Below are 23,065 nucleotides of genomic sequence, written 5' to 3'. Positions count from 1 at the left end.
ATACAGGAAAGAGTAAGGTTATGAGGATAAAAAGATTAGGTGATGAAAGATTGGATATCAGATTGGAGGGAGAGAGTATGGAGGAGGTGAATGTATTCAGATATTTGGGAGTTGACGTGTCAGCGGATGGGTCTATGAAAGATGAGGTGAATCATAGAATTGATGAAGGGAAAAGGGTGAGTGGTGCACTTAAGAGTCTGTGGAGACAAAGAACTTTGTCCTTGGAGGCAAAGAGGGGAATGTATGAGAGTATAGTTTTACCAACGCTCTTATATGGGTGTGAAGCATGGGTGATGAATGTTGCAGCAAGGAGAAGGCTGGAGGCAGTGGAGATGTCATGTCTGAAGGCAATGTGTGGTGTGAATATAATGCAGAGAATTCGTAGTTTGGAAGTTAGCAGGAGGTGCGGGATTACCAACACTGTTGTCCAGAGGGCTGAGGAAGGGCTGTTGAGGTGGTTCGGACATGTAGAGAGAATGGAGCGAAACAGAGTGACTTCAAGAGTGTATCAGTCTGTAGTGGAAGGAAGACGGGGTAGGGCTCGGCCTAGGAAAGGTTGGAGGGAGGGGGTAAAGGAGGTATTGTGTGCGAGGGGCTTGGACTTCCAGCAGACATGAGTGAGCGTGTTTGATAGGAGTGAATGGAGACAAATGGTTTTTAATACTTGACGTGCTGTTGGAGTGTGAGCAAAGTAACATTTATGAAGGGGTTCAGGGAAACCGGCAGGCCGGACTTGAGTCCTGGAGATGGGAAGTACAGTGCCTGCACTCTGAAGGAGGGGTGTTAATGTTGCAGTTTAAAAACTGTAGTGTAAAGCACCCTTCTGGCAAGACAGTGATGGAGTGAATGATGGTGAAAGTTTTTCTTTTTCGGGCCACCCTGCCTTGGTGGGAATTGGCCAGTGTGATAATAAAATAATAAAATATTTAGATAAAGGTAGGGAAGTTTTTATTGCATTTATGGATTTAGAAAAGGCATATGATAGAGTGGATAGAGGAGCAATGTGGCAGATGTTGCAAGTACATGGAATAGGTGGTAAGTTACTAAATGCTGTAAAGAGTTTTTATGAGCATAGTGAGGCTCAGGTTAGGGTGTGTAGAAGAGAGGGAGACTACTTCCCAGTAAAAGTAGGTCTTAGACAGGGATGTGTAATGTAACCATGGTTGTTTAATATATTTATAGATGGGGTTGTAAAAGAAGTAAACGCTAGGGTGTTTGGGAGAGGGGTGGGATTAAATTATGGGGAATCAAATACAAAATGGGAATTGACACACTTGCTTTTTGCTGATGATACTGTGCTTATGGGAGAGTCTAAAGAAAAATTGCAAAGGTTAGTGGATGAGTTTGGGAGTGTGTGTAAAGGTAGAAAGCTGAAAGTGAACATAGAAAAGAGTAAGGTGATGAGGGTATCAAATTATTTAGATAAAGAAAAATTGTATATCAAATTTGGGAGGAGGAGTATGGAAGAAGTGAATGTTTTCAGATACTTGGGAGTTGACATGTCGGCTGATAGATTTATGAAGGATGAGGTTAATCATAGAATTTATGAGGAAAAAAAGGTGATTGGCGCATTGAGGTATATGTGGAGACAAAAAAAAATTATTTATGGAGGCAAAGAAGGGAATGTATGAAAGTATAGTAGTACCAACACTCTTATATGGGTGTGAAGCTTGGGTTGTGAATGCAGCAGCGAGTAGGCGGTTGGAGGCAGTGGAGATGTCCTGTCTAAGGGCAATGTGTGGTGTAAATATTATGCAGAAAATTCGGAGTGTGGAAATTAGGAGAAGGTGTGGAGTTAACCCTTTGACTGTCGTGGCCGTATATATACGTTTACGAGGTACCGTGTTTGACGTATATATACTCATAAATTCTAGCGGCTTCAAATCAGGCAGGAGAAAGCTGGTAGGCCCACATGTGAGAGAATGGGTCTGTGTGGTCAGTGTGCACCATATAAAAAAAATCCTGGAGCACGCAGTGCATAATGAGAAAAAAAAACTCCGACCGTTTTTTTTAATTAAAATGCCGACTTTGTGGTCTATTTTCATATAGTATTTGTGGTTGTATTCTCGTTTTCTTGGTCTCATTTGATAGAATGGAAACTATATTATAAGAATAGAGGTGATTTTGATTAATTTTACTATAAAAAGAACCTGGAAATGGAGAACAAAGTACGGGAAATGTTTGATTTTTGCTGATGTTCAAAAGTTAACAAATGATGTCATTGTTCAATAAATGTCCAAATAGTCATTCTAATATGCAGTCATGAATGGGTTGATGTAATTTTTACAATTATTACAGTATTGCAGTAGTCTGCATAACAGTAAATCTTCTATTTTTTGTTTGAATAAAATTTCAAAATAAAAAGCAAGAGTAATATCACAGGGGCCTGGAGACATGACTGATGAACAAAGAAAATTTTATTTTAGAGCCAGGAATGTCTGCATTGTTCATTCTGGTCCTTATTTTGAAATTGTCATATTTTTAAATTTTCGTGAAATTGGCCAAATTGCAAATTTCTGACCATGTTATTGGGTTGTTGAAATCGGTAAATGGGTAGTTTCTTGTACTCAATTGATGGAAAAAATGGAGTTCTGAAGAAATAGCTGTGAGTTTGGTTGACTGGAATAATGGAATTAGCCGAAAATAGGGCTCAAAGTGGGTGAAATTGCCGATTTGTAAATATCGCCGAGGTCGCTAACTTTGCGAGAGCATAATTCTGTCAGTTTTCCATCAAATTTCGTTTTTTTGGTGTCTTTACAATCGGGAAAAGATTCTCTATCATTTCTTAAGAAAAAATAATTTTTTTTTTTTTTAAATTTTGCGACACCAGGAGACACCTCAGGATTGGGGGTTGCGACAGTCAAAGGGTTAATAAAAGTATTAGTCAGAGGGCTGAAGAGGGGTTGTTGAGGTGGTTTGGTCATTTAGAGAGAATGGATCAAAGTAGAATGACATGGAGAGCATTTAAATCTGTAGGGAAAGGAAGGCAGGGTAGGGGTCATCCTCAAAAAGGTTGGAAGGAAGGGGTAAGGGAGGTTTTGTTGGCAAGGGGCTTGGACTTCCAGCAGGCGTGCGTGAGCGTGTTCGATAGGAGTGAATAGAGACGAATGGTATTTGGGACCTGACGATCTGTTGGAGTGTGAGCAGGGTAATATTTAGTGAAGGGATTCAGGGAAACTGGTTATTTTTATATAGCCGGACTTGAGTCCTGGAAATGGGAAGTACAATGCCTGCACTCTAAAGGAGGGGTTCGAGATATTGACGGTTTGGAGGGATATGTTGTGTATCTTCATACGTATATGCTTCTAAGCTGTTGTGTTCTGAGCACCTCTGCAAAAACAGTGATTATGTGTGAGTGAGGTGAAAGAGTTGAATGATGATGAAATATTTTCTTTTTGGGGATTTTCTTTCTTTTTGGGTCACCCTGCCTCGGTGGGAGATGGCCGACTTGTTAAAAAAAAAAATCCATTCTTTCCCTAGGCTTTCTCGACTTATTAATCTCACTCCAAAACTTTTTCTTATTTTCAACAAAATTTGTTGATAACATCTCACCCACTCTCTCATTTGCTCTTTTTACATTGCTTCACCACTCTTTTAACCTCTCTTTTTCTCTCCATATACTACTCCTCCCTCCTTGCATCACTTCTACTTTGAAAAAAACCTCTCATATGCTAACTTTTCCTCTCTTGCTACTCTCTTTACATCATCATTCCACCATTCACTCTTCTTCCCTCCTGCACCCACTTTCCTGTAACCACAAACTTCTGCTCAACACTCTTAACACTATATTCTTTAAATTACCCCATACATCTTCTACCCCATTGCCTGTATTCTCACTAGCCCATCTGTCCTCTTACAGTTGTTTATATCATACCCGGACTGCCTCCTCCTCTAGTTTTTAAATCTTCACTTCTTTCTTACTTGCTGCTTCCATTTTCTTTGTATCCCATCTACCTTTTACTCTCACTGTAGCTACAACTAAAAAGTGATTTGATATATCTGTGGCTCCTCAATAAATATGTCCATCCTGAAGTCCACCCATCAATCTTTTATCTACCAATATGTAGTCCAACAAACTACTGTCATTTTCCCTACATCATATCTTGTATACTTATTTATCTTCTTTTTCTTAAAATATGTGTTACCTAAAACCAAACCCCTTTCTATACAAAGTTCAGTCAAATGCTCCCCAGTATCACTTACACCTGGCACCCCAAACTTACCTACGACACCCTCTCTAAATGCTTCTTCTTTAGGATTTAGGTCCCTTACCACAATTACTCTTTCACTTGGCTCAAAAGTTCCTACACACTTGTTTAACATCTCTCAAAATCTCTCTCTCTCTCCTCCACACTCCTCTCTTCTCCAGGTGCATACACACTTATTACCCACTTTTCACATCTGACCCTTATTTTAATCCACATAATCCTCGAATTTATACACTTATATTCCCTCTTTTCTCTCCATAACTGATCCTTTAACATTATTTCTACCCATTCCTTAGCTCTAACTCTCTCAGATACTCCTGACCTAATCCCATCTATTTCTCCCCACTGAAACTCCCCTATCCCCTTTCAGCTTTGTTTTGCTTAGGGCTAGGACATCCAACTTTCATTCATAACCTTTGCAATCACTTCTTATCATCTGCACTACATCCACACACATTCAAACGTCCCAATTTTATAAAGTTCTTCTTTTTAGTAATTTATACAGGAGAAGGGGTTACTAGCCCATTGCTCCTGGCATCTAGTTGCCTCCTGCAACACGCATAGTTTGCGGGGGAAGAATTCTGTTCCTCTTTCCCATGAAGATAAGCAGAAATAAACAAGAACAAGAACCAGGAAGAAAATAGAAGAAAACCTAGAGGGGTTAGTATATACATGTATATTAAAATTCTGCTACAGTATATTAAAATTCATTAGCATAAATCTTTTTTTTCTTTTTTATTCCAGGGTTGCTATTTTAGATATTGGTTCTTCTTACGTATATAAACCTGGTGATATTCTGGTTGGGCCAGCTCGTCTTAAGCAGAAGTTGCTGGAGCTTGAAGGCTTCACTGTTGTCTGCTTGCTCCAGTCAGTCATTTATCGATATCAACCAGACGAGAAAGCTTTGTATGTAAAAAGGGAACTTGCAAATGCAGGTATTGCTTTTAAATAACTTGTTTAGCATATCACATTTATAGAAATTTTAAGTATTTACATATGTGGTGAATTCAGTATGTGATTCTTACTGTTCTTCTAAAATTACTGTTGGACAGCATCAAAATAAAACATAAGTTATCCAAAGCAAACTTAAAAGCAAGTTATGATTAAAACCACTAGAACTTGTAATTATAATATATTTATTGTGGTTAGTATAGTTTAAACTGTACCACCCACATATGTAATATAATATTAAAGTCAAGTCACCTGTGTGATATATTTTGAGCTTCTTATTTAAAGTCAAGATGCTGTTTTATACAGTACTTTATTTGTGGTAGCTTTATACTTTCCACATTAAATTTTTTTGAAGAAATTATAAAGCAATAAAGAAGGCATTTTTATAATATATAAAGTATTTTTCTTCCTAGCTTACTTTAGGACTATAAGGCAAAAGTCACTCGTAATAAATGTACGTATTTGTTTACATTTATGACTTGAAAAAACTAATTTCAAACTCAAGTGGAAACATCTAAAAAATAAAATTGAATGGCAAATACCAATGCCACCCTCTGCCTGTTTGATCACACAAAATTTTTTTGCTTTAGCAAAACAGACAAGTTGAATGAATCTCCAAAACCTAAATTATTATAATAGACACAAAAAACGTAAACCCAGATGGGTCATTCAGCACTGCATCCAAAACCTGAAAACTGTAGTGTCTCAAGGTTGTGCAGATGAAGTAGCATATTCTCAAAATGAATTAAAAGCTGAATTTCATGAATACCTGAGCATCATTAATTTTCTCCCTATGTTCTAAGTGGATACAAACACTTATAATGAATTAAAAAATGCTGAAGTCCATGTATGCAAGATCGCACCACTTGAGCCAGAAATAGGAGAGACAGATTTCTTTGTAAACAGTAAATCATTTGTTTGTAAATCCTCCATAAAATGGACTTTGGAAATACAGAATAAAATCCACCGAGTCAGTTGATTTGCAAACAGTGGACAAGTCCATTAGTTACAAAATTTCCCATTATTGTTACAATCTCAGCAAAACAATCTCTTCTCTATCCATCACAATTGCCATTATCAGTTATCTGCTTCCCTCATTTAGTCTTATATGGAATTATTATAATCAGAAAGAAGTGCTAAGCAGTCTTATATGGAAGGTTTACTGTATTTCTTTTTTAGGATTCTCTTCATGCATACTGTACTTTATACAGGTAACCAATTCATATGTAGTAAATTCATTTTTAACCTATATACTAAAACAGTAGTATTCCTGTACACTTTTGACAAGAAATCTTTCCTTCACTGTCACTTTATTATAAAGTTTGATTCTGTAACAACTAAAAAGAATCAAAAACCATTGAAAGCTAGACTTCTCATTTAATAGTTTTCATATTTGTGGAAAGTGCTAACCCATATGCATCATTCAGCTGTACTACCATACCACTGAGTAGTGCAGTACTTATAACTGAAGAATACACTTGCACGTGATAGGAAAAACATTTTCCTGTTTAATTTAGGAAAATCTAACCCAATGATTTAATTCTTAGAGAAAAAGTATTTTTCAGATGGCTCTTAAGATTCTTTTCTCACCTTCCCCTTTCCCCAATCAATGGAAAGTTGTTTGGTCCATGACAAGAGATTTGCCAACACATTAAGCCAGGATTTTACATGATGATAGTTGTAAAACTGTATTAATGCATGCAATGCAGGAGGATTAAACCCTAGCCTCCGACATGGGAGCAGAGACCGTCTCGACAAGACTGTGACAGCAGAGAAGGAAATGTGTGATACCTAAGATATGTTAACATATCTTTAATGCTAAAAAAAAATACTATGTGAAAAAAAAAGCTGGAAATGGTATATAAATTTGTTAATACTGTAGTTTTTTGCTTATTCAAGATCAGTATTTACTATTATGATAATGAAAATAACACCATGTGCTACTTGAACATCAGTGTTCCTAATTTAACATCTACTATAATAGATTATTATTATAATCAAGGGGGAAGCGCTAAACCTGGAGGATTATACAGCTACTATAATAGAAAATCTCAATACAAGCAGTTATTGTACAAAAAGTAAAAAATATTACTGTAATTTCATCTCAGTAATACAGTACAGTGAACCCTTGATCTAACAAACTAGTAGGGGGTGTCTGTTTTATTAGAATGTTAAAAAATATTAAAAAAAAAAAATGCACTACAGTACTCTGCTGTATACCTAATATACGACAGATATACGACAATAAACATTGAAAATGTAGTGTTAAAAGTACAATTTAACTAGTGGATTTGGGCTATAATTTTAAGTCTTTTATATCAAGGATTTACTGTACATGAATTAACTTTGTTTGTTTTCTTACTTAACCCTTTAGAATGCAGACATCATTATTTGATAATACTAAAGGCATCACTTGACAGCCGTAATTTTCATGCATATTTTTTAATTAGGTGATGTCACCACCATTATTTGCACTGGGAGTTGGTTGATATTACAAACAGTACTACAATCTTCAGTTGTTAAATGACTGAGATGCCCAATTGTACAGCAGACTCGGTCATTCCACATACCATTGACTGTACAAGAAATAAGTGTACACTTCATTTGTTAGGAGACTTTTTTTTTTCTGTTAATTTAATCTTTTAAGTTAATATCAAGGAAAGTTAAACATACCAAAATAAGTTTCAGATTAACCCTTTAGCATTCCAAGGTCCCATTAGAAGCTCACATCTGGAAAAGTTCCAAAGCCCAAACTGGACACATTAATTTCATGAAATTGTCTCCCACCAATGGGGGAACTCGTTGTCATCCTCAAGTAGGTTGAAATAATGACTGTTTGGACTTGCTTTCAACAATTCATGAAAGAATGGTATGATGGATATGGCAAAATTCACTAAGAGTAATAAGGTCTTAGAATGGGCCAATCTATAACATACTATAAGTACATCTAAATCCTACCACTATTTCTATGATGGATTATTATTATAATCAAAAAGAAGCGCTAAGCCACAAGGACTATACAGCTTCTATGATGGAACATTAAAGAATATTAACCTTGACCAGAAATATTATTTAACTAAGCCTCTTCAAATCAACACTCTCTCTCAAAGATTCCAAGTATCTGGTGTAAACACTGGAAAGACGTACGTACAGGAGGCCCTGCGTATACAGCTCCCACTTTTTGGCGTTTCACATTTTCATTGGCTCTCATTTGAGCCATTGTTCATTATATTTGATGCTTTTACTGCTTTTCTGCCATTATCACCATTTTCGTGCAACAGTTGCAAAAGGGAAGGATGAATGACATCATAGTTTAAGGTAAGTATTGTATGTACTGCGTACATATTAATTTTACTATTTTATGTTTTTTAGCTGTATTAAGCACTAATATATGATAATGTGTTTACACTATCAGGTGTTGTAGATGCATTCTATAAAGAAAAAATACTCTTTTCAATCCAATGACAATTCTTGCTTATTGTTTGCGGGTCATGAACCTTAGAAGCTGTATGAAAGGGGGCCCCGCCTGTACTTAATTTAATACAATTTCCTGGAATTGGTATTTTATCAGTCAAGAGGGGTTGACAACTTCAGGACGTCTGCACAAATCTCTAAAGGCATAATAAACTGTTTTTGTGTGTGTTAAATGTTATTTTATATATGAGTAATTGAAAAATGTTTTTATTATTATAATCATAACAAAGCCCTAAACCCTTATGATAAGGCCTTTTTTTTTTTTTTTTTTTGACAGCTGTACTTCTGCAACTGCCTAGGGAGGTACTGCTGTCCTGCCAGGTGAGTGTAAAATGAAAGCCTGTAATTGTTTTACATGATAGTAGGAGGGCTGGTGTCTTTTTTTCTGTCTCATAAACATGCAAGATTTCAGGTACGTCTTGCTACTTCTACTTACACTTAGGTCACACTACACATGCATGTACAAGCATATATATACATACCCCTCTGGGTTTTCTTCTATTTTCTTCTTAGTCCTTGTTCTTGTTTATTTCCGTTCATCTCCGTGGGGAAGGGGAACAGAATTCCTTCTCCATAAGCCAATCCATGCGTAAGAGACGACTAAAATGCCGGGAACAAGGGGCTAGTAACCCTTTCTCCTATATATATTATTAAATTTAAAAAGAGAAACTTTTTTTCTTTTTGGACCAACCTTGCCTCAGTGGGATACAGCTGGTGCATTGAAAGAAAGAAGCAGCAGTTGTACTTCTCTAAGTTCATGAATTAAAACTTGCATAAGCTTTGCAGCTCAATTAACATTTTATGAGAGAGAGATTTATACTGAAAGTTCTGCAATTCTTGCTTTGATTTACCTGAACAGAATGATTGATATTCTTGGAATTTCAAAATCTTTTCTGCATTTACCAATTTTACACATTTAAGCAAGGGAAAACTCAACCAAAATGTACATCAGTATACAGTGGACCCCCGGTTAACGATATTTTTTCATTCCAGAAGTATGTTCAGGTGCCAGTACTGACCGAATTTGTTCCCATAAGGAATATTGAGAAGTAGATTAGTCCATTTCAGACCCCCAAACATACACGTACAAACGCACTTACATAAATACACTTACATAATTGGTCGCATTGGGAGGTGATCGTTATGCGGGGGTCCACTGTACTGTATTAACTTAAAATCTGCTGAAAAACTTCATATCATTACCAACTAAATTGAATAATTACATAAGCCTCGCAAAAAAAAAAAGTCTTTTGTCAATACAGTGGACCCCCGCATAACGATGGCATCACATAGCGATTATTTCGCATACCGCTTACTTTAATCGCAAAAATTTTGCCTCACATACCGCTTAAAAACCCGCTTACCGATTTTCGTCCGAGACGCGGCCTGAGCCATGCTCACATGTTCCGCCGGTGGCATTGTTTACCAGCCAGCCTCCGCGGTAACATCCAAGCATACAATCGGAATATTTCGTATTATTACAGTGTTTTCGGTGCTTTTTCTGGAAAATAAGTGACCATGGGCCCCAAGAAAGCTTCTAGTGCCAACCCTACAGCAATAAGGGTGAGAATTACAATAGAGATGAAGAAAAAGATCATTGATAAGTATCGCTACTATTGGTGGTACAGCTGCTGCTGCTGCTGCACTGTCAGCTGCTGCTGCTGCTGCACTGTCAGCTGCTGCTGCTGCTGTAGCACCGTTGTTGGTGTGGCTTATTGAGAATACCAAGAAACAATTAACCCCAGAGGATTTGCCACCCAGGATAACCCAAAAAAGTCAGTGTCATCGAAGACTGTCTAACTTATTTCCATTGGGGTCCTTAATCTTGTCTCCCAGGATGCAACCCACACAAGTCGACTAACACCCAGGTGAACAGGGAAAAATGCCTGGAACTAGTGCTCATATTGGTGAATTTAAAGCCAGCAAAGGTTGGTTTGAGAGATTTAAGAATCGTAGTGGCATACACAGTGTGATAAGGCCTGTTCTGGAAGAAAATGCCAAACAGGACCTACAGTACTCAGGAGGAAAAGGCACTCCCAGGACACAGTGTCTCATCAGTCATTGCTGCATCTTCAATAAAGGTAAGTGTCATTTATTCTTCATTTAGTAGACTAGTACATGCACAATATATACTGTGCATGTACTACTCTACTATTGTGCATGTATCCTTCTCTTTGTGTGTGGGAAAATGTATATTTCATGTGGTAAAATTTTTTTTTTCATACTTTTGGGTGTCTTGCACGGATTAATTTTATTTCCATTATTTCTTATGGGGAAAATTCATTCACATAACGATTATTTCGCATAACAATTACCCCTCTTGCACGGATTAAAATCGTTAACCGGGGGTCCACTGTATGTGTTTTCTAAAATGTCCACTGAGAGGCCTACAAGTGGCAGCACGAGCATGGTACGTAATATGAACTCAGCTGGCAGACAGCATAGGCTGTCTATGCAGACAGTACAAGCTGTCTACATTTGCTCGGCCACGAACCACCATGGTCGTCCTCGACCATGACTGGCGGAAAAAAAAAACTTGGTCTCTCTCTCTCGCAGGAACAGGGCACAGAACACAAAATAAAAGCATATATACACACAGACAAGGAAAAAAAAGCTTCCTACAGGGAGGGAAGAAAAAAAAACAGGTGGGGTCTAAAGCAGTGACCGTCGATGGGCATCACTGCACACCTTCCTGCATCTGGACAGATACTGCAACACAGGAGACATCGCTGCAGCTGAGCTGTGATGTAACAGGGTACGGTCTCCTCTGGAGCAGTGAAGCAGTCATCGTAGTAGTTGTTGCAGGGTTCCCTCATGCTGGGGCACAACCTGCTGGTGCCCTCGAGTGAGGCATCGTCAGTACTCGGCAACTGGGCAGGACTTCTACTGGCAAGCGACTCAGGAGGACATTTCTTGACTGGTACTGTCGCTGGGGCTGTCAATGCAGGCAAGTGCGGAGTGAGTCGTGGCAGAGACGACTCGGCAAAACATCTGGAAGCCGTAACAGCATACACCATATGCCCGTGAGTGGGCTAGCAGTCAAAGTGATATCATCATTGTGCAGGCTGCTCACTGAAGCTGTGACACGAGGCTGACACAGCGCCTGCTGACAGGGTCTAACTGCAGCTTGATGAGTGTCATTCTCTCGGCAGTTGGAGTTATAGCAGAGGTTAGTCTAAGCGTCCCCAGACTGGTTTGCTACATATAACTGCTCTGACGGTCAGGTAGTAAATTGAAACAAATCTCGATGGGAATCGTACCAGGTATGATTCTGCAGGGCATCACGAGTGGCGAACATAAAAAGCTTTCCGAACAAGGGGCTCAGGTGCTTGTAACTAACGCCGCGCGCGGGTCACACTGGGTGACAACGCGAGGTGCTACACTGGTCTGAGCACAGAACTGTGGTCTACACACACAGCTGGGCTCAAGACCACACAGGACACATGGAAAACTGCACACACACTGCACATGCAGTACAACATTGCTTGCACTGCAAATGACACTTTTCTGTGCAAAAATCGATACTAAGCCATACACAAATATGTGACAACACTGACAGAGATGAATTAATACATGACGTATAACTTCTCTCAATCTTCTCGACAACACAACATATTGCTCATGTGATGTCAGGCATGACGTCATGAGATGATGTCATGGGGTGACATCATGAAGCGACGTCAGCAGACAGCGAGGTGACGTCATGAGGGATGTCATGGGGCGACATCGCGAGGTGACATCAGGCAGACATCATGAAGTCGGGCAGCATCGTGGGTGATGTCGTGAAGTCAGGCAGCAGATCACAGCATGTCTTGCAATCTGGCTTAAACCACGCGGCTTGTAGATCCATGTGGTTTTGTGATCCACGTGGCTTTGAGTGACCTCAGGCACTCGGATAAACAGCTCTGGCCAAGAATTCACACAAAAATTCACAGAAAACACAGCAGAGAGGTAATGAGTAGCAGTGAGTGGTGTATGGTGGTGTACAGTAGGGTGAGCATGGGTGAGGCAAGGATCGGCCACTTCCTCCTCTCCCACCCACAAACACGGGGAGAAACACTTACACTGGACTCCAAAATCACCATAAACTCACCTCTGACTTGCTGAAATAGCCGTACTGAGCTGAAGAACAAAAGCAGCAGCAACATACAAGTGATTCTGCTTGTACCTTTCTCTGGATGCTAAGACTTGCAGACACAACATCCAGATAACTCGCTGAGAGATGGATGCTTCTTGTATGGGACGAAGAAGTGAAGACGACTTCATTCCTCTTCCTTCCCTCCTCTGGGCAAACACACTTGCTGTGAGGCACCGCTGTCACCAAAGTTTTCTAAAATGTTATTGTCATGTTGTTGCAGGCGGGGTTCAACGATAAGGCTTCGGAGGCTTCTTACTTTATTTGTGAAATCTGGGTACACAGGCAGTGTATTTGTGCCCATGGCCCCAAGGGGCCATGCCAGCGAGGGAGAGAGTAGTAGGCTTGTTGACTAAGAGCACTTGGCTGCCAGAGTGAGAGAGAGGCAGGGTGATGTGGGTTGAAGTGGCATGCCCACTGAGAGGCCTACAGGTGGCAGCACGAGCATGGTGCGAAATATGAACTCAGCTGGCACACAACATAGGCTGTCTATGCAGACAGTACAGGCTGACTATGCAAACAGTACAGGCTGTCTACATTTTTTTTTCTTTTTTAACAAGTTGGCCATCTCCCACCAAGGCAGGGTGACCCAAAAAGAAAATACTTTCATCATCATTCAACACTTTCACTTCACTCATACATAATCACTGTTTTTGCAGAGGTGCCCAGAACACAACAGTTTAGAAGCATATACTTATAAAGATATACAACATATCCCTCCAAACTCCCAATATCCCAAACCCCTCCTTTAAAGTGCAGGCATTGTACTTCCGATTTCCAGTACTCAAGTCCAGCTATATAAAAATAATCGGTTTCCCTGAATTCCTTCACTAAATATTACCCTGCTCACACTCCAACAGCTCGTCAGGTCCCAAATACCATTCGTCTCCATTCACTCCTCCTCTTCAAGGGGGGCTCCTTGGCGTGGTGAAGAGGCTCTTGGTCTGAGGAATTAGCCCTGTCGGTCTTCTTCCTCAGACCGAACCTAATTACCCCCCATTCTCCCCTCCCCTATCCCATCCTCCCCATCCTCCCCTTTTTCCATTCCTCCTCCTCCTCCTCACCCCTCCCTTTTGCCCTTCCTCTTCTTGGCCTTCGTGATTTCTCCCACAGGCGCACTAGTTCCTAGGTAGGGGAAAGGACACCGGGGTCCATCCCATTCCGTTGAGGTTTCTTGGCGGTGGCGTAGTTTGCCGTGGAATCTGGATTGCCTAGGGATGTCCCGATCCCTCTCCGGTATCCCGGAGTAGCTTTGGGTGTCTTTTGGGCGACGGGTGTATCTCTGGAAGCCACCTTTCGGATTCCGGGGGTGGTGGCTGAAGGAGGTATGCTTTGTGGCGGATATCCGGCCGCCCTCTCTTTTGTCCACCGAGGTAGCTCGGCAGATGTGAGGTTGCTATCCCAGATTGCTGGTTTACTGGCATGAAGGGTAGGGTATGGCACGGGTTCCATGCTGCATCTGCGCTACTAGCGGTGTCGAGTCCTCTTGGGCGCGGAGGGGGATTTCCGGCCCTTTCATTCCTCCTGGGAACTATTCCTCCCCGCTCCCCCCTTTTTTTATTCTTTTTTTTATTTTTATTTTCTTTTCTTCTTTCTTTTTTTTTCTTAAAAACAAAAAGCAAAGGAGTAACCTAACCATGGCAGCCCTAGTCCATGAAACCACTACCCCCGGGCCCCTTCTTGATACCGCACCCCATTCTGACCCTGCCTTGTGTTTAGACCACTCTTCGGACACTCCTGATGCCCCTGTACCTCTTGCTGGTGCTGTTTCCTCACCCGCTTCAGGTACCGGGGCTTCGACTGACTCCTTCGATTTGTCTGAACTCCGCTCTCCTTTGACTATGCTTCCGGCTTCTCCCTCTACGGTACGGCAATTTTCGAATCGCCCACCCATTTCCTGCCGGACCAACTCCGGTCCTACTCCTAAACGCCAACGTCAATCTCCTGATGATGCTCCGTCGTTACCTTCCCATTCTACTCGGAAACGACCGACACGTCAAGCACTCCCTCTCCACGCTCAGTTTCGGACCACACAATGGACTAAATTCTTTACTTTAAGACCAACTTCTTCTTCTGCCTACCTTTCTGACCATAGTATTGCCAAAGCGCTCCTGCGTCATGTTGGCAGAGATATTTCATTTCACGCTCTCAAGAGCGGTACACGCATCGTCACTGTCCAGAATGCTACCCAAGCTCATGATCTTTCTCTCCTTTCGAATATCGATACTACTCCTATCACTATTGAAAAACATCTTTCTCTCAATTCTTGTAGTGGTACTGTCATTCTGCCCCATACCATAGTCCAACAGAATTTCCAGTCATGTGGCAATGACATTTTTGAACAGCTGGAACTCCAGGATCTCCCAATCCTCAAAGTAGACACTTATGTCCTTCCTGCCCGGGGGCGGAGACGTTACCCTTGCAATGTGGCTCGTTTAACTTTTGACAGCCGAGAACTCCCGTCCTCTGTATATGTCGCGGGACATCGGTTACAAGTTCGAAAGGTGATACCTACACCGCAACAATGTAGAAATTGCTGGCGTTTTGGTCACCCAGCGAAATATTGCAGATCTATGGCCGAATGCCCAGTCTGTGGTGCCGACAACCATTCTAATACATCTTGCAGTCAACATCCATCTTGCCTTAATTGTAATGAAGCTCACCCTTCGTACTCCCGCCGTTGCCAGGTCTACTTAAATGAACGTGAAATCCGTTGCCTCAAAGAGGCAGAAGGTCTCCCTTATGCTATGGCAGTTACTCATCTCCGCCTCCAAGGGAGACTACCCCGTGTTTCTTATTCTCGTGTTTCCAAACGTCCCCCCACTTCTGGGGTCCCATCTTCTGCAGCCTCCTCTGTTGTTACCCCTCCCATAGCCACTACGGCATCTAATCCTTTTGCTGTCCTTGGCTCTGACGTCCCGACTACAACTCAGTCTGTTCTCACATCTTCGCGTCCTTCCTCACAAGCCCCAGTATCGACAAGACCTCGTACGACACCTAATACCAATCGCCCCTCTACTCAGAAGTCCAAAAAATCCGCATTGCTCAAATCTTCTTTGCCCCTTCCTTCCCTTCTTCCACCTCCACACGTTACCTTTCCAGTCTCTGTACCTAGTTCTTCCCCTCTCTCTGGCTCTATTACAAGTGTGGAGATTCACCCTCCTCCTCGTACTATGCCTTCCACCCCCGTCCCCTCCCAAGTTTCTCCCTCTTCTGTCACCTCCCAGGTTTCTACCTCTTCTGTCCCCCCCCACACTTCATCTCCAGTCCCTTACACTTTTCCCTCCCCCTCTACTTTGGTACAGTCCATTACTGTCCCAATCTTTACTCACCCTCCTCCTCCTATCTCCAATATGGTTTCCCATACATCTTTGAATTCAGAAACACTTGAAGCCATTTCAGAATATATTGCAGAGACTAAACCTTCAATGGACACTGATTCACTTCCTGTTCCTTCTCTTCCCTCTCCTCCATCTTCACAACCCCATTCTTCGCAACGCTCCGTTCCTTCGCTACTTGAACATCTTCCAATGCCACCACACGTTGACTTTTCTAACCCCTCTAGTCCGTAGGTGCCTTTACCTACAGATTCCTGATATTTTCTTCATCGCCAATCATGGCCTATTTACAGTGGAATATCCGCGGCCTCAGGGGTAATCGGGGTGAGCTTCAGATGTTGCTTTCCAGGTTTTCCCCTGTTGGTGCTTGCTTACAAGAACCAAAATTACACTCGGCTGTTTTCCAACCTATCTCAGGCTATAATTTATTGTATTCTTCGGATCCTTTCTCAGATGGGACCTTTAATGAAAGTGCCCTTCTTCTACGCAATGATATTCCGTACTGTCAACTATTTGTCCATACCTCGCTGCATTACACTGCAGCCCGTATCCACTTGAATAAGTGGTTTACAATATGTTCTTTATATCTCTCTCCTTCTCGAGCATTTTCTATCCCAGACTTTGCCTTTCTTGTTTCATCCTTACCACCACCACTTCTGTTACTTGGTGATTTTAATGCCCACCATTTCCTCTGGGGGGGGTCTCATTGTGACTCACGTGGCATTCAGTTGGAGGCTTTTCTTGCCTCTCACCCCCTCCATGTTTTAAATACGGGTACTCCCACCCATTTTGATCCTCGTACTCATACTCTCTCTTGCATCGATCTATCAGTCTGCTCTTCCTCCACTGCACTAGACTTCACCTGGTCTGTTCTACCAGACTTACATGACAGCGATCATTTTCCGATCATTCTTACTTCTCCTTCCTATTCACCACCTTCCCGTAACCCTCGCTGGCAATTTGATCGGGCAAATTGGGATCTTTACTCACACCTCACTGCTTTTAGTGAGGTTCCTTCTTCATCCTCCATTGATGAGCTCCTACACATCTTCTCGACATCAGTTTATACCGCAGCTTCTCATTCTATACCCCAAACCTCAGGCAGGCATTCTCAGAAGTGCGTGCCTTGGTGGTCTCCTGCTTGTGCTCGTGCAGTACGTTTGAAACGTGCTGCATGGGGCAGGTACCGGTACAATAGAACCGCTGAGAGACTTGTTGATTTTAAGCAGAAGCGTGCGATCGCTCGCCGTGTCATCCGTGAAGCTAAACGCACTTGTTGGCGAGACTATGTTTCCACCATCACCTCTGCTTCTTCTATGAGTGCAGTCTGGAAAAAAGTGAGGAAATTGAGTGGTAAATACTCTCCTGACCCGGCTCCTGTTCTACGGGTCACTGGTGTTGATATAGCAAACCCTCTCGACGTTGCCATTGAACTTGGCACACATCTGGTCCGTATTTCCCGAGGGCTCCATCTATGCCCCTCGTTTCTTTCCTCAAAGTCTGCCAGAGAGTTAGTACCCTTGGACTTTTCTTCTCTCGGAGAAGAACAGTATAATGTGCCTTTTACACTTCAAGAACTGGAGGCAACGCTCTCAGCCTGCCGATCATCGGCAGCTGGGCCTGATGACATTCATATTCGTATGTTACAACATTTACATCGGTCAGCCCTTGTAGTCCTCTTACACCTCTTCAATCTTATTTGGGCACAAGGAGTTCTTCCCCAGCTGTGGAAATCTGCCATTGTTCTCCCTTTCCGCAAACCGGGTACTACAGGACATGATGCCTCCCACTATCGCCCCATCGCTCTTACAAGTGCAGTTTGCAAAGTGATGGAACGCCTCGTAAATCGACGTTTAATGTGGTATTTAGAGACTCACAACAGTCTCTCCGCTAGTCAATATGGCTTTCGTAAGGGTCGTTCTACCATAGACCCCTTACTACGCTTAGATACGTATGTTCGTAATGCCTTTGCGAATAATCACTCAGTTATTGCCATATTTTTTGACCTTGAGAAGGCATATGACACAACTTGGAGGTATAATATTTTGGCCCAGGCCCATTCCTTAGGCCTCCGAGGCAATCTACCATCCTTCCTTAAGAACTTTTTAACTGACAGACATTTCCGTGTTCGAGTCAATAATGTTCTTTCCCCGGACTTCGTCCAAGCTGAAGGTGTCCCTCAGGGATGTGTTCTAAGCACAACACTTTTTCTCCTTGCTATAAATGATTTGGCCTCTGTTCTTCCACCCAATATTTGGTCATCACTCTATGTTGATGACTTCGCTATTGCTTGTGCAGGCGCTGACTGTCACCTTATTTCAGTTTCTCTCCAGCATGCAGTCGACCTTGTTTCCACTTGGGCCAACACACATGGGTTTAAATTTTCAAGTACCAAAACTCACCAAATTACTTTCACTAGACGCTCTGTTATCTCCGATCATCCTTTGTATCTCTATGGCTCCCGTATCCCCGAACGTGATACAGTCAGGTTTCTAGGCCTTCTCTTTGACCGTCGGTTAACCTGGAAACCTCACATTACCTCTCTGAAGGCAACTTGTCACAGCCGGCTAAACCTTCTTAAAACCCTTGCTCATCTTTCCTGGGGAGCTGATCGTCGAACTCTGCTTCGCCTACATTCAGCCCTCGTTTTATCGAAACTCGATTATGGTGACCAGATTTATTCCGCGGCCTCTCCTGCTACTCTCTCTAGCCTTAACTCTATCCATCACCAAGGCTTACGTTTGTGCCTTGGTGCTTTTCGCTCTTCCCCTGTTGAGAGCCTCTATACAGAAGCAAATGTTCCATCCTTGTCTGATCGCCGTGATGCCCATTGCCTTCGTTACTATGTACGCTCTCACGATCTACACAATCCTTCCATTTATAGAATGGTCACTGATATTAGTAGACATTCTTTATTCGTTCGCCGCCCCTGTTTGCTCCGTCCCTTTTCTCTTCGCCTACATTCACTCTTGTCTTCCCTTCAGTTACCACCTTTATATGTTCATGTAGCATCTCACTTTTCCCTGCCCCCCTGGGAAGTTCCAGCTGTTCGGGTCTGTTCTTTCTCACTCCCTTGCTCGAAAGCTCAACTGCCTACGGTGGCTTCCCGCTCTCTTTTTCTTGATCACTTCCACTCCCATTCTCATGCCACCGCTGTGTACACAGATGGCTCTAAGTCTTCAGACGGCGTCGGATTCGCAGCAGTGTTTCCGGACAGCGTCGTACGAGGGCATTTACTATCTTCAGCTAGCATTTTTACTGCTGAACTGTATGCCATTCTTGCAGCACTTATTCGTATTGCATCTATGCCTGTGTCATCATTTGTAGTAGTCTCAGACTCCCTTAGTGCTCTACAGGCTATACGAAAATTTGATACATCTCATCCCCTAGTTCTCCGTATCCAACTTTGGCTACGCCGTATCTCTACCAAACATAAAGATATTGTTTTTTGTTGGGTCCCTGGTCATGTCGACGTACAGGGCAATGAACAGGCAGACACTGCTGCGCGGTCAGCAGTATATGACCTACCAATTTCCTATCGAGGTGTTCCATTTCTGGACTATTTTGCTGCAATAGCTACCCACCTTCGCACCCGTTGGCAACAACGTTGGTCAACTCTGCTCGGTAACAAACTTCATTCTATTAAACCGAGCATAGGTTACTGGCCGTCTTCTTGTCATCAGTGCCGAAGTTGGGAGACCACTCTCTCCCGCCTTCGCATTGGCCACACTCGTCTTACTCATGGGTATCTCATGGAGAGGCACCCTGTTCCTCTCTGTGAGCAGTGTCAAGTTCCAGTATCGATTAGCCACATTCTGTTAGACTGCCCTCTCTATCAACGAGCACGCAGAATTTACCTCCAACGTCGTCTTCGTTCTACTACTCTCTCTTTACCTTCCCTTCTTGCTGATGGACCCTCCTTTAATCCTGACTCTCTCATTGACTTCTTGACAACGACCGATTTACTCCACAAACTCTGATGATACTTTTCGCACTCCCCTCAGCCCTTTCTGGCTCAGTCTCTTGCTGCCCTTTACCCTTTCACCATCCACTGCCCCGCTGTTATCCGTAACCTGTTGCTCATCCATCTCCCTTTTGCCACCTGATGCCCTCACTTCCTTCCTGCCCTGCAGCGCTGTATAGTCCTTGTGGCTTAGCGCTTCTTTTTGATTATAATAATAATAATAATCCATTCACTCCTAACACGCTCACACATGCTTACTGGAAGTCCAAGCCCCTTGCCCACAAAACCTCCTTTACCCCCTCCCTCCAACCTTTTCGAGGACAACCCCTACCCTGCCTTCCTTCCCCTACAGATTTATACACTATGTCATTCTATTTTGATCCATTCTCTCTAAATGATCAAACCACCTCAAGAACCCCTCTTCAGCCCTCTGACTAATACGTACTTTTATTAACTCCACGCCTTCTCCTAATTTCCACACTCTGAATTCTCTGCATAATATTTACACCACACATTGCCCTTAGCCAGGACATCACTGCCTCCAGCCGCCTCCTCACTGCAGCATTTACAACCCAAGCTTCATACCCATATAAGAGTGTTGGTACCACTATACTCTCATACATTCCCTTCTTTGCCTCCATAGATAACGTTTTTTGTCTCCACAGATACCTCAACGCACTCACCTTTTTTCCTTCATCAGTTCTATGGTTAAACTCATCCTTCATAAACTCATCCACTGACAAGTCAACTCCCAAATATCTGAAAACATTCACTTCTTTGATACTCCCTCTCTCCAATGTGATATCCAATTTTTCTTTATCTAAATCATTTGATACCCTCATCACCTTACTCTTTTCTATGTTCACTTTCAACTTTCTACCTTTACATACACTCCCAAACTCGTCCACTAAGCTTTGCAACTTTTCTTTAGAATCTTCCGTAAGCACAGTATCATCAGCAAAAAGTAACTGTGTCAATTCCCATTTTGTACTTGATTCCCCATAATTTAATCCCACCCTTCTTCCCATCACCCTAGCATTTACTACTTTTACAACCCCATCTATAAATATATTAAACAACCATGGTGATATTACACATTCCTCATATAACAATGGTTATAAATGACCATAATTTTTAAAGGGGTGGACCGGTAAGCCAGCGGAAGGCCTCGGTCAGATGACCAAAAGCTCCAAAGGCGGGTCATCATCTGACTAAGACCCGCGTCAGGAAACATTTGTCCTGTTTCCTGACAGACCTTACCTAACCTAACCTAACCTACACATTCCTGTCTAAGACCTACTTTTACTGGGAAGTAATCTCCCTCTCTCCTACACACCCTAACCTGAGCCTCACTATCCTCATAAAAACTCTTTACAGCATTTAATAACTTACTACCTATTCCATACACTTGCAACATCTGCCATATTGCTCCCCTATCCATTCTATTATATGCCTTTTCTAAATCCATAAATCCAATGAAAACTTCCCTACCTTTATCTAAATACTGCTTCAATATAAACACTTCATCTACACATCCCCTAGCCACTCTAAAGTGCAATTCTGTAGGTATTAAATGAAATTCTGCATTTTTGGCGTCATTACCCTTAGAAAAAAAATTCTCTGCCATTTAAAAGCTATTAACAAAAAATAACAATAGAAAAGGAACTTTCAAGTTGGGGATATGTTGACAGAAGGCTAGGGAAGACATTCAAGACAATATTTAATGTTATGTTGTGAATAAACACCTGTACTATAATAAAATATGAAATTTATTGGCCAGCTTTGCTGAAAATTTCATAGATGTATCAGTGTTACAGAGCTATTTGAAATATCTACAACATTTCATTGAAGAAATAGTTTGATTTTTTCATGAATTCTGAAATACAGCCTCTCCTCACTTAGCAACGTACTCATTTACTGATGACTTGGACTTACGATGGGCTCTCTGACCTTTATGCATACCTAAATAATGTATATTAGAGCTGATTTCCTCTATTCTGTTTATTACAATATACAGTACACTACCGTATAAACATTTAAAACTATACTAAAAATGTTATAAATAGTGCAAGGGTGACATCAAAACAATATCAAAGATGGTTGACATAAACCTACTACATATGTACATACCATTATAGTATATGCCTCGTTTAGCGACAAATTTGTTTATCAACACGGTATTAGGAACAAAACTCTGTAGTTAACCCTTAAACTGTCCAAACGTAGATCTACGTTCACGTGCATAGTGCTCCGACCTTGATTTTCCCCATTTGAAAGCATGTAAAAAAAAGTAGATCTCCGTTCGGAGCCTGCCGCACGTCAACGTATATCTACGTTTGGACAGTTTAAGGGTTAAGTGAGGAGAGGCTGTACTTTCTTCATAACCCATATACATCTGGGTATGTACAGCAACTAAAACAAAAGTTATGCAGTCTAGTCTCCAATATGATGTTGATCCACTGTTGACTATATCCCTAATACTCTAATGACAGAAAAATGCATCATAATTTATTATTCACATTTAGTGTAAATAAGAAACAAAGTTATTTTCTTTTTTTTTTTATAAAGTGTCCAAAAATCATAATTTATTTTACTAGTACTTTTCACTCACCACAATTATAGACAATTGAAGGAATTTTTTTACTGCTTTTTGTTATTATCTTATGACTGTGCTTTGTGGCTCACTAGTATATATATTTTTTTTTTTTTTCAACAAGTCGGCCGTCTCCCACCGAGGCAGGGTGACCCAAAAAAGAAAGAAAATCCCCAAAAAGAAAATACTTCCATCATTCAACACTTTCACCACACTCGCACATTATCACTGTTTTTGCAGAGGTGCTCAGAATACAACAGTTTAGAAGCATACACATATAAAGATACACAACATATCCCTCCAAACTGCCAATATCCCAAACCCCTCCTTTAAAGTGCAGGCATTGTACTTCCCATTTCCAGGACTCAAGTCCGACTATATGAAAATAACCGGTTTCCCTGA

At 41.7% G+C, this 23,065-nt stretch overlaps 1 protein-coding gene across 4 annotated transcripts in view; it reads left to right on the top strand.

Annotated features, from left to right (window-relative positions):
• Positions 1–5,556, top strand: part of LOC128686035 (uncharacterized) — a 43,268-nt gene extending 37,712 nt beyond the window's left edge. For all 4 annotated transcript variants that reach the window (XM_070084416.1, XM_070084435.1, XM_070084430.1 and 1 more), the window contains exon 12: positions 4,953–5,556. In XM_070084416.1, the coding sequence (XP_069940517.1) occupies positions 4,953–5,160 (208 nt within the window). In that variant the 3' untranslated portion in view covers positions 5,161–5,556. The remainder of the gene's footprint in view (positions 1–4,952) is intronic.
• The last annotated feature ends 17,509 nt before the right edge of the window (positions 5,557–23,065 follow it).

The sequence above is a fragment of the Cherax quadricarinatus genome, chromosome 1, assembly GCF_038502225.1.
Source record: "Cherax quadricarinatus isolate ZL_2023a chromosome 1, ASM3850222v1, whole genome shotgun sequence".
Lineage (NCBI taxonomy): Eukaryota > Metazoa > Arthropoda > Malacostraca > Decapoda > Parastacidae > Cherax > Cherax quadricarinatus.
This window is presented reverse-complemented; position numbering and strand designations above follow the sequence as displayed.